The 12230-nt window shown below is 42.6% G+C and overlaps 1 protein-coding gene across 4 annotated transcripts in view; it reads left to right on the forward strand.

Annotated features, from left to right (window-relative positions):
- The window catches only part of TRIM24 (tripartite motif containing 24), a 126030-nt gene that overhangs the window by 43675 nt on the left and 70125 nt on the right, over positions 1-12230 (forward strand). For all 4 annotated transcript variants that reach the window (XM_003261395.4, XM_030825813.1, XM_030825814.1 and 1 more), the window contains exon 2: positions 601-719. In XM_003261395.4, the coding sequence (XP_003261443.1) occupies positions 601-719 (119 nt within the window). The remainder of the gene's footprint in view (positions 1-600; positions 720-12230) is intronic.

Raw genomic sequence — 12230 nt, forward strand, 5'->3', positions numbered from 1 at the left:
TATACATGTGCCATGTTGGTGTGCTGCACCCATTAACTGGTCGTTTATATTAGAGTTTTAACTCTTGTTATTTTTATTTATTGTTTTTACCAAGCACTACGAAAGACCATTCTTTTTTGTTCAAAGGAATACTGTTTGCATTTGTTAAAAGGAAATGGCATTTCACAATCTCTGTGGAGATTTTAAACAAAAGGAGCATGTCTGTGTTCTACTTCCAGAAATCCTAATTTTGCAGGTCTAGAGAAAACCTGAGCTCCTTGTTCTTTTGAGAATCTCCCATATGGTTCTGTACATTTCTGTTGGAAAACCACTGCCAGAGAAGTTGCTAAACAGTAAAAGCATTTAGCCCATGATGGTGTGGGGGAAGGGAGGCATTTCATTTAAAATTATGCAGAATTTATGCATCGTTTAATATTTCATGTGTGATGTATAGATAAGATTAGTATATTTACATAGACAATTGTTTTTAAGTGACAGCAGGTATGAATTTAAAAAGAATGGACATTGAGAAAGAACAAAGTCACAGTTTGAATGAGATGTATTGGTTAAGTACTCACTATATTTGTATTAAAACTTAGAATATAATTTTGTTTTTCCCAGTTGGAGTCATTCGATGCCCAGTTTGCAGCCAAGAATGTGCAGAGAGACACATCATAGATAACTTTTTTGTGAAGGACACTACTGAGGTTCCCAGCAGTACAGTAGAAAAGTCAAATCAGGTAAGTGTATTACATCTTGAACCTTTTGCCAGCTCTTTTTTTTTTGGGGGGGGGGATGGAGTCTCACTCTGTTGCCCAGGCTGGAGTTCAGTGGCACTATCTCCGTTCACTGCAAGCTCCGCCCCCCAGGTTCACACCATTCTCCTGCCTCAGCCTCCCGAGTAGCTGGGACTACAGGCAGGTGTCACCATGCCCGGCTAATTTCTTGTATTTTTAGGAGAGACGGGGTTTCACCATGTTAGCCAGGACGGTCTAGATCTCCTGACCTCTTGATCCGCCCGCCTCAGCCTCCCAAAGTGCTGGGATTACAGGCGTGAGCCACCGCCCCCAGCCTCTTTTTTTTTTTTTTTTTAATTGAGATGGGGTCTCGCGCTGTTGCCCAGGCTGGAGTACAGTGGTGCAATCTTGGCTCACTTCCACCTCCTCCTCCTGGGTTTGAGTGCTTCTCTCATCTCAGCCTCATGAGTAGCTGGGATTACAGGCATGCACCACTATGCCCAGCTAATTTTTGTATTTCTAGTAGACATGGCATTTCACCATGTTGGCCAGGCTGGTCTCGAATTCCTGACCTCGAGTAATCCACCCGCCTCGGCCTCTCAGAGTGTTGGGATTATAGGCGTGAGCCACCGTGCCTGGCCTCTTTTGCTAACTATTGATGAGGCAACCTAAAATGCTGGAGATCTCTAAAATAAAAGGAGCCAAACATTAGATAATTGATCTATAAAATTATATAACATTTTAAAAGGAATATAAAGAATAATGATTTATTCACCTTAAGAAATAAAACAGTGAAACAGTGACAGTCCAGAAGCTCTTGATTGCATACCCACATTCCAGTCTCCTCCAGAGAAACCATTATTCTATATTTGACGTTATTTCATTTCTTTGTACTTTTACTGTGTATTGACAATGAGATTTTTATTTCAAGCTCAGTTTTTCACTTTTTTTCTATTTTAATGATAAGCTCTATAATGATACATATGAAAGACACCATGTCTTTGATCAGTAAGGTTTTTACATTTTTAAGAAAACCTTTTCTACATGGTGTTACTTTGAAAGCTTCATTTGTTTTTGGGGGGTTGTTGTTTTTGTTGTTGTTGTTGGTGTTGAGACAGGGTCTCATTCTGTCGCCCAGTCTGGAGTTCAGTGATGTAGTCATAGCTCACTGCAGTCTCCAACTCCTGGGCTCAAGTGATTCTCCCACTGTAGCCTCCTGAGTCACTGGGACTACAGGTTTATGCCACCATGCCCAGCTAACTGAAGCCTCATTTGGTAGCATTGTCCAAGGTGTTGGATTTAGAGATCTAATGGTGTTTTTCTTTTCTTTCTAATTTCTAAAACCCACATCTCTGTTGGGTTCTTAAATATAGATGTCAAATCTATCATGCATAATCTGTAGTACTCCGTGGGGGTTAGCCATGTTGAGATTAATTCTACAGCTTGTGGTAAGTATAGTGTATTTGTCTCCTTTTGGATCTTGATTCATTGATGATTCCTTTAAGCAGTTCCCTTAACTTGGAACAGAAGATCTGGGAAAGAACTGAATCTGGTTAGGGAAAAGCAATTATTAGCTATGTTTTTCAGGACTCTTTAGTAATCACATGGTTAATTTCTGTACTTTTTGTTGAATTTTTAGTTTTTTGTCCTTGGTAGAACTACAGGAATTTAAGGTTCACTTCAAATGAACATAACTACCACTGACTAAAATACCTGTTTTTGTAGTTTGGAAAGTATCCACAATTCTTCCTGATGTGAACCTTATCAAAGGCCAAAACAGACAGGCTTGCTGTGGGAGATAAACTTTCTAATTGTTTAATTGTGAAAGCACCCTTAAAGAAAGAAACATAATTATTTATGTAGGCTACAGTGTTGAGCACTTAAGTCCTCTGAAAGTTCTCTTCTAAATACAAATGATTTTGTGTCCGTCTTCCATTGCGTCATGTCACTTTGCTTTACATGTGATTATAGCTATCCTGGATACTCATTATAATGTCATACTCATAGTAGTACATGTGCATGCTCAATCCAGAAAACTAAAAAATACGGTAGCATAAGTAATCCTCAAATGTAAAGTAGCATAAATAAATGTCAATCAGATAGGATATTCGTATGACATAAAATGATGATAATAGGACATGAGAGTTAAAGGGATTCTAATCCAAAGGACAAGTTTAAGAGGCTGCTTTATACCTCCATGTGATCAATTAGTTTTCAGTATGTTTATGTTTATTTAGTCTGCTTCTGTCACAGAAACATAGTAGGAAGAAGTTAAACTAGAGATGCAGTCCAACATTTAGACATCCTAAAGATTGATACTGGGCATGCATGGGTTGAGGCAGGAAATGTGGTATGAGCATAGGGTGCTGCTGGGGGCATTTGGTGAGGATGGAGACTGGAGAGGTCATATGGGGGATGAATTGGAACCAGGCAGTACTTAGCAAGAGGTAGTGGGAGCTGAATTAGCATGGTAACAATAAGGAAAGGAAGTTACCACTCAGAGAGAACTTGATATGCCTGACTGGGTGTGGAAGGTGAGAGATGTTTTCTGCCTGGATGGTGCCTTTCACAGAGATCATGATAAAGAGGGTGGGAGTTAGGTAGAGATAATAAATTGGTTTTGAATGGGATTGAGTTTGCATTGCCTGTGAGACTGTAAAGTAGAGGTGTCATCCATGGTTAGAGTGGTGCTCTATAAAGAGTTCATAGCTGGAGATTTTGAAAAATTTTAAAAACTTTTTGTTGTAGATAATTTCAAGCATTGCTAAAGAAGCAGTTGACATAACAAACGCCCATGGACCCATCACGTAGATCAATAGCCATCAACTCTTGTTTTGTGCATACTCTGATACTACACCCCCAACCACTAGATTACATTGATGTTAATTCCAGCCTAATTTGTATGATTTCATCTGTAATTTTTTTTTTTTTTTGAGATGGAGTTTTGCTCTTGTTGCCCAGGCTGGAGTGCGATGGCGAGGTCTTGGCCCACTGCAACCTCATCTCCCAAGTAGCTGGGATTACAGGTGCCCACCACCACGCCTGGCTAATTTTTGTATTTTTAGTAGAGACAGGGTTTCACCATGTTCGCCAGACTGGTTGCAAGCTCCTGACCTCAGGTGATCCACCCACCTCAGCCTCCCAAAGTGCTGGGATTACAGGCATAAGCCACTGTGCCCGGCCTCATCTGTAAATATTTTGATATGTACTTCAATAAAATATTTTTTCTGTAAACATAACTACCATATGAATTTCTATGTAAAAATAAAAGGACCAGCCTGGGCAACATGGTGAAACCCTGTCTGAGCGAATGAATGAATGAATGAGTGAATGAATGAATGAATGAACAAGAAAGAAAAGCAAGCAAGCTGGGTGTGGTGGTGTGCACCTGTAGTCCCAGCTAGTTGGGAGACTGAGGTTGAAGGATCACCTGAGCTCAAGGAGATGGAGGCTGCAGTGAGCCATAATCATGCCACTGCACCCCAGCCTGGGTGACACAGTGAGACCCTATCTAAAAAAAAAAAAAAATTTTTTTTAAATGATCTCTCATTATTATCAAATATCTAAGCAGTAATCAAATGGATCTGATTATTATAAGTTTTTTTAAACAATGGTTTGTTTCTATAAGGATCCAACAAGGCCTACACATTACATTTGGTTGATTTGTCTCAAACCTGATTAATCTCAAGTTACCCCTTTGCTTCTCTTGATTTCCTTTTCTTCCTATTTAACGTTTTTGTTGCATAAACTGAGTGGCATATTCAATAGAGTTAGCTTTATTCTGAATTTTGCTGATAATTTCCATGAAGTCATTTAACGTGCTGATTATATATCTTGTGAAACTGTGAATAAAAATGTAGTGGCTTGTTTAGGTTCTGGTTCCATTGTGGGAGAAGGATAAGACTACTTTGATCCGTATGTCCATGTGTATGCTCATCAGGAAGCATATGGTGTCTGGTTGTCCTTCTTTTTTTCTGATGTTAATGGCCATTAATGATCACTGCCAAGATCCTGTATTTCATTAGGGCTTTGAAAAATAGTGACATTTTTATTCTATTATTCCTCTTTATTTCTTAAGTGGAATAGAAAGAGAAAGCTTCCTTCATCATTCTTTGATTACCCTGAGCTATAGTTCATCCAGGAAAGGTCAGTTCAATTTTGATTCCTTCCCTTTAGTTGCCAATTTTTAGAGCAGTAAATTAATTTCTTTTTCTTTTTTTTTTGAGACGGAGTCTCGCTCTGTCGCCCAGGCTGGAGTGCAGTGACGCGATCTCAGCTCACTGCAAGCTGCGCCTCCCAGGTTCACGCCATTCTCCTGCCTCAGCCTCTCCGAGTAGCTGGGACTACAGGCGCCCGCCACCATGCCCAGCTAATTTTTTTGTATTTTTAGTAGAGATGGGGTTTCACTGTGGTCTCAATCTCCTGACCTCGTGATCCGCCCGCCTCGGCCTCCCAAAGTGCTGGGATTACAAGCGTGAGCCACCGCGCCTGGCCCAGTAAGTTAATTTCTTAGGATTCTTCAGAGGTGACTAATAGGAGTGTGTGTGTGTGTGTGTGTGCGTGTGTTTGTGTGTGTGTGTGTGTGTGTGTGCCCCTCTGTTTCAGTCTGCAGTAGTCATTGCTATCTCCCTTGCTGTTTTTTCTGTTCTAGACCTTGAAGCAGCCATTTCTCGTAGGTGCCTTGATTCCTTTTCATGGGAAATAATATTTGGAGACCACAGTATGGTACGATGGGTGCTCATCATCATTGAGTTGGTCACCTATCTAGGCCTTTCAGGGAATGATCTAACAGAGACTTTATTTATTTATTTAGAGATGGAGTCTCGCTCTGTTGCCCAGGCTGGAGTGCAGTGGCGTGATCTCAGCCCACTGCAACCTCCTCCTCCCAGGTTCAAGCGATTTTCTTGCCTCAGCCTCTCGAGTAGCTGGGACTACAGGCTTGTGCCACTACACCCAGCTAATTTTTTGTATTTTTAGTAGAGACGGGGTTTCACCATGTTGGCCAGGCTGGTCTCAAACTCCTGACCTTGTGATCTGCCCGCCTCTGCCTCCCAAAGCACTGGGATTACAGGCATGAGTCACCATGCCTGGCAGAGACTTTATTTATAAAAGAAAGTATAAGTATATATTGACTTTTTTTTTTTTTTTTGAGTTGGAGTTTCACTCTTGTTGTCCAAGCTGGAGTGCAATGGCATGATCTCGGTTCATCGCAACCTCCGCCTCCTGGGTTCAAGCGATTCTCCTGCCTCCGTCTCTCGAGTAGCTGGGATTACAGGCATGCGCCACCACACCCGGCTAATTTTTTATTTTTAGTAGAGATGGGGTTTCTCCACGTTGGTCAGGCTGATCTTGAACTGCCGACCTCAGATGATCCACCTGCCTCAGCCTCCCAAAGTGCTGGGATTACAGGCGTGAGCCACCGCGCCCCCAGCCTATATTGACTTTTTGTTTGTTTGTTTTTGAGACAGAATCTCACTCTGTCACCCAGGCTGGAGTGCAGTAGCGTGATCTCAGCTCACTGCAACCTCCGCCTCCTGGGTTCAAGCTATTCTCCTACCTCAGCCTCCCTAGTAGCTGGGATTACAGGTGCTCACCACCATGCCCTGCTAATTTTTGTATTTTTAGCAGAGTGGGGTTTCACCATGTTGGCCAGGCTGGTCTCAAACTCCTAACATCAAGTTATCCACCCTCCTCAGCCTCCCGAAGTGCTGGGGTTACAGGCGTGAGCCACTGCACCCAGCCGGAATGTTGGTTCTTAATTGCATTGATGTAATTTGTTTTCTCCAGGAAAAAAAGTTTATATATGTATAATATATATGTAATATATATTATATAAATAATTTATATGTGTAATATATAATACAGTCTTGGTGCAATTAGGAATCATTTTAATTCTTAAAATTAAGAATTATAAGGCCGGACATGGTGGCTTATGCCTGTAATCCCAATACTTCGTGAGGCTGAGATAGGCGGATCACAAGATTAGGAGTTCGAGACCAGCCTGACCAATATGGTGAAAGCCTGTCTCTACTAAAAATACAAAAAAATTAGCCAGGCGTGGTGGCACCTGCCTGTAATCCCAGCTACTTGGGAGGGTGAGGCAGGAAAATTGCTTGAACCCAGAGGCGGGCGTTGTAGTGAGCCAAGATTGCACCACAGCACTCCAGCCTGGATGACAGAGTGAAACTCTGTCTCAAAAAAAAAGGAAAAAGAAAAGAAAAAAAGAATTATAGACTAGATACAAGATTTTCTGAAAAGATACAAATACAATTCTTAAAGTATCACAGAGGTAGCAACTTCGAGAAACAGCTGAGGGAACAAATGCAAAAGGATGGAATTATTAAAAGCTCAGAGGAAGGGCCTTATGGAACTTAAACACCTGAGAAGGAAGTGCGTCTTGGCTGGTGATGGGGTCTGGGTGTTTGGCTTGGGACTCAGACTTCTGACGAGCAGAAGTAGTGGTGCTGGCATCTCTGAAGTGGATTACAGTAAAGCTGGTTCTACAAATATTGGAAAACTGCAAACTAGACCTAGCTCCATTGTAGGAAGGAACTGCTGCACCTGGGATGAAGCAGCATCACTAGTGTGATGCTCACAGAAGTTACATGCAGATAGGAAGAAAAGAGGAAGCCGACTATGAGAATCAAGTGCCTTCTTCTGACATCGCGTTCTCCCTCCAGCACTACCCGTTGTTAGACTCGAATGTGAAACCAGCTTGTAAAGCATAAATGTTGCTTGCAGAATGAGAGTTTATAGTAGAGTGGAGTTGGAGCTGAAAATAGAAGTTGTAGAATGTTTGTATCAAAACAGAAAGCAAGAAAGACAGCAGTTATATGTGTGCACTGGAGATATTCAATCAAATCATGTTGGTTTTTTTTTTTTTTTTAAAGAGAAGGAGTCTCACTCTGTTGCCCAGGCTGGAATGCAGTGGTGCGATCTTGGCTCACTGCAACCTCCACCTCTCAGGTTCAAGCAATTCTTCTGCCTCAGCCTCCAGAGTAGCTGGGACTACAGGCGCACACCGCCACATCTGGCTAATTTTTTATATTATTTTAGTAGAGACGGAGTTTCACCATGTTGCCCAGGCTGGTCTCGAACTCCTGAGCTCAGGCATTCCACCTGCCTTGGCCTCCCAAAGTGCTAGGATTACAGATGTGAGCCACTGTGCCCAGCCAATCAAATCATGTTTTAAAGTTACCTGAAATAAATAAATCTTCTCTGTGCAGTTCAGTCACCCACTTGATTAGGCAGGTTCATTTATTAAATTTTGCTTTTGACATTTAGGAATTTAAATTTTTAAAATATTATATAACTACATGTAAAACATTCATGTTGTTTGAAAATAAAATCGGTAAACTTCTATCCCTGTCTTGTCTACCCATCTACCTTATTTCTTCCCAGCCTTATAGGTAACTATTTAATGTCCTTTATGGATTATCCTTCCTTTTTAAATATTATATTAATGTACAAATTTAAAAATAAATCATCCCACTCCATCCCATCTGTATCACTCTGTTTTTGCATTGCTATAAAGAAATACCTGAGACTGGGTAATTTATAAAGAAAAGTGGTTTAATTGGCTCACGGTTTCACTGGCTGTACAGGAAGCCTGTTGCTGGCATCTGCTCAGCTTCTGGGGAGGCCTCAGGAAACTTACAATCATGGTGGAAGGTGAAGGGCAGCAGGCTTGTCTTACGTGTGGCCGGAGCAGGAGCCAAAAGAGGGTGGGAGGTGCCACACGCTTTTTTTTTTTTTTTCTTTCTTTCTTTCTTTCTTTCTTTCTTCCCTCCCTCCCTCCCTCCCCTCCCTCCCTCCCTCCCTCCCTCCCTCCCTCCCCTCCCTCCCCTCCCTCCCTTCTTTCTTTCTTTCTTTCTTTCTTTCTTTCTTTCTTTCTTTCTTTCTTTCTTTCTTTCTTTCTTTTTTTTGACATGGAGTTTTACTCTTGTTGCCCAAGCACCAGTGCAATGGCTAGTCTCAGCTCACTGCAACCTCTGCCTCACAGGTTCAAGCGATTCTCCTGCCTCAGGCTCCCGAGTAGCTGGGATTACAGGTGTGCACCACCATGCCCAGCTAATTTTTTGTATTTTTAGTAGAAGTGGGGTTTCACCGTGTTAGCCAAACTGGTCTCGAACTCCTGACCTCAGGTAATCTGCCCACCTCAGCCTCCCAAAGTGCTGGGATTACATGTGTGAGCCACCACGCCTGGCCATGCCACACACTTGTAAATGAACACATCTCCATGTGAACTCAATACCATGAGAACAGCACCAAGGAGGATATCCACCCCCACGATCCAGTCACCTCCCATCAGGTCCCACCTCCAACATTGGGGATTACAATTCTACATGAAATTTGGTCAGGGACACAGATTCAAACCATATCATTCCACCCCAGCCCCTCCCAAATGTAATGTCCTTCTCACATTTCAAAACACAATCATGCCTCCCAACAGTCCCCCAGAGTCTTAACCATTTCAGCATTAACTCTCAAAAAGTCCTAAGTCTCATATTTGAGATGAGAAGGACAAGGCAAGTCTTTTCTCCCTATGAGCCTGTAAAGTCAAAAACATGTTACTTCCAAGATACAGTGTAGGTACAGGCATTGGGTAAATACTCCCATTCCAAAATGGAGAAATCGGCCAAAAGAAAGGGGCTGCAGGCCTTGTGCAAGTCCAAAACCCAGCAGCGCAGTCATTAAATCTTAAAGCTCCAAAATAATCCCCTTTGACTTCACATCTCTCATCGAGGACACACTGGTACTAGGGGTGGGCTCCCAAAGCCTTGGGCAGCTGTACCTACCCCTGTGGCTTTGCAGGGTTCAGCCCCCACAGCTGCTCTCATAGGCTGCTCTCATGGGTTGACATTGAGTGTCTGACTTTTCCAGACTAAAGGTGCAAGCTGCTGGTGGATCTACCATCCTGGGTTCTAGAGGGCAGTGGCACTCTTCTCACAGCTCACTTGGGAGGGCCCCAGTGGGGACTTTGGGTGCTCCAGCCCCACATTTCTCCTCTGTACTGCCCGAGTAGAGGTTCTCTGTGAAGGCTCTGCCCCTGCAGCAGGCTTCTGCTTGGACATTCAGGCCTTTCTATAAGTCTTCTGAAATCTAGGCAGAGAGAGGCTCCCAAATCTCACCTCTTGCATTCTGTGTACCTGCAGGCTTAACAGCATGTGGAAGCTGCCAAGGCTTATGCCTTGCACCCTGTGAAGCAGCGGCCTGAGCTATATCTGGACCTCTTTGAGCCATGGCTGGAACTGGAGAGGCTGGGACACAGGGAGCAGTGTCCTGAGGCTTCTCAGGGGAGTGAGCCCCTGAGCCTGGCCTGGCCTGTAAAACCATTCAGTCCTTCTAGGCCTCTGGGCCTGTGACAAGAGTGGCTGCTCAGAATGTCTCTGAAATGCCTTCAAGGCCTTCCCCCTACCCCCAGTTTCTGCAGCCTGCTTGAATTCCTCCCTTGAAAATGGGCTTTTCTTTTCTACCACATGGTGCCAGGCTGCAAACTTTCCAAACTTTTATTCTCTGCTTCCCTTTGAAATATCTAAGTTCCAACTTCAGGTCACTTATTTGCTCATACATATGAGCATAGGTTGTTAGAAGCAGCCAGATCACTTGAACATTGCTGCTTAGAAATTTCATCCACGAGATACTCTAAATAATCACTCAAATTCAGAGTTCCACAGATCCCTAAAGCAGGGGCACAGTCCAACCAAGCTGTTTGCCAAGGTGTAACAAAAGTGACCTTTGCTCCATTTCCCAATAAGTTTATTTCCATCTGTGACCTCCTCAGCCTGGACTTCATTGTCATATTACTATCAGCATTTTGGTTCCAACAATTTAACAAATCTCTAGGAAGTTCCAAAATTTTTCTCACCTTCCTGCCTTCTTCTATGCCCTCCAAACTGTTTGAAATTCTGCCCATTACCGAGTTCCAACGCTGCTTCCACATTTTAAGGTATCTTTATAGCAGTGCCCCACTCCTCAGTACCAATTTTCTGTATCAGTCTGGTCTTACATTGCTATAAAGAAATATCTGAGACTGGGTAACTTAAAAGAGGTTTAATTGGCCCATGGTTCTTCAGGCTGTACAGGAAGCATGATGCTGGCATCTGCCCAGCTTACAATCATGGCAGAAGGTGAAGAGAGCAGGCTCGTCCACATGGCTGGAGCAGGAGCAAAAAAAGAGAGGGGGGAGGCGCCACACACTTAAACAACTAGATCTCGTGAGAACTCAGTCACTATCATGAGAACAGCACCAAGGGGGAAATCAGCCCCATGATCCGCCTACCTCCCAGCAGGCCCCACCTCCAACATTGGGGATTACAGTTCGGCATGAGATTTGGGCAGGCACACAGATCCAAACCATATTACCATCTTTCTTGAATAAGCAGTAGCATTACACACACACTTTTCCTGTTTTATTTTACTTTATGTACTAGCAATCTCTCCTGAGCAGTGTAAATAGAAATTACTTATTTCTTTTTATAGCTTACTGTGGAGATTAAATTTCAGATTACATCCTTTTAGAGATGCTGTGTGAGGCTAAGGAAGTAGATGCGATCAATCCCTATAATCAACTACAGAATTAGAGGAGGAAGGGTGGGGTCCACAGTGACAATCAGATGAGATAGGAGGATTGGTAACTATTAAGGAATTCACATGATTTCTAGGAAGCAGGAGTCACTGATATCAAGTGATGTTAGAAAGATTGAAGATGATAAGAGCAGATAAAAGGTAGATTTTGGTTTATGGACATATCAGGTATTTGGAATTTGGTTAGTGTCAATTGCTGAGTGAAGTGGAAAAAAATTTTACTGTCAAACCTGTTCTCATCTCCACATTCCACTTCCAGCAACCCTCACCAAAGCCACTGAAAAACCCTCCTAGCTTGTCATTATACAGAAACACTTGCTCCTTTTCTCATTTGTTCTCTACATTGTAGCCATTGTGACATAAAAATGCAAATCTGGCCGTGTCACTTTATTAAAAAGCTTTTAATAGACTTATTTGGACAAACACCAAAATTGCCTTGTGACTCTGCTTAATCTGGCCCCTGTCTCATGTCCTAGCTTCTCTTACCAGTCTTCCCCTCAATTGCACCACTTCAGTCATACTTACCTTCGTTCAGTTCTTTGAACCTGCCTGCTCTTCTTGCTTAGGACTTTTTGTACATGCTGTTCTCTCTTTCTAGAAGTAAAAGCCTTCACTGGGTAATCCCTCCTCATGCTTTCCCCAGCCTTCCAACCCGACTAAAATGAGATCCATTTCTTCATCATATGCTCTTACAACTTTCCATAGATTTCCTTTATGGTAATTCTCAGTTTGTAGTTACATATTGATGTGCTTATTCTAATAATGTACATCTGCCTCACATTTAATCTTCACAACTACTCAGTAATATCTGTATTATTACCCTCATATTAAAGATGAGTACTCTATGTAACCTGCCCAAGACCACTGAGCTAGTAAGTGAGGGAACTGGGATTTGAACCTGCACTATCTACAAGACTGTAGTTATCA

This window comes from Nomascus leucogenys, chromosome 13, assembly GCF_006542625.1.
Source record: "Nomascus leucogenys isolate Asia chromosome 13, Asia_NLE_v1, whole genome shotgun sequence".
Taxonomy (NCBI): domain Eukaryota; kingdom Metazoa; phylum Chordata; class Mammalia; order Primates; family Hylobatidae; genus Nomascus; species Nomascus leucogenys.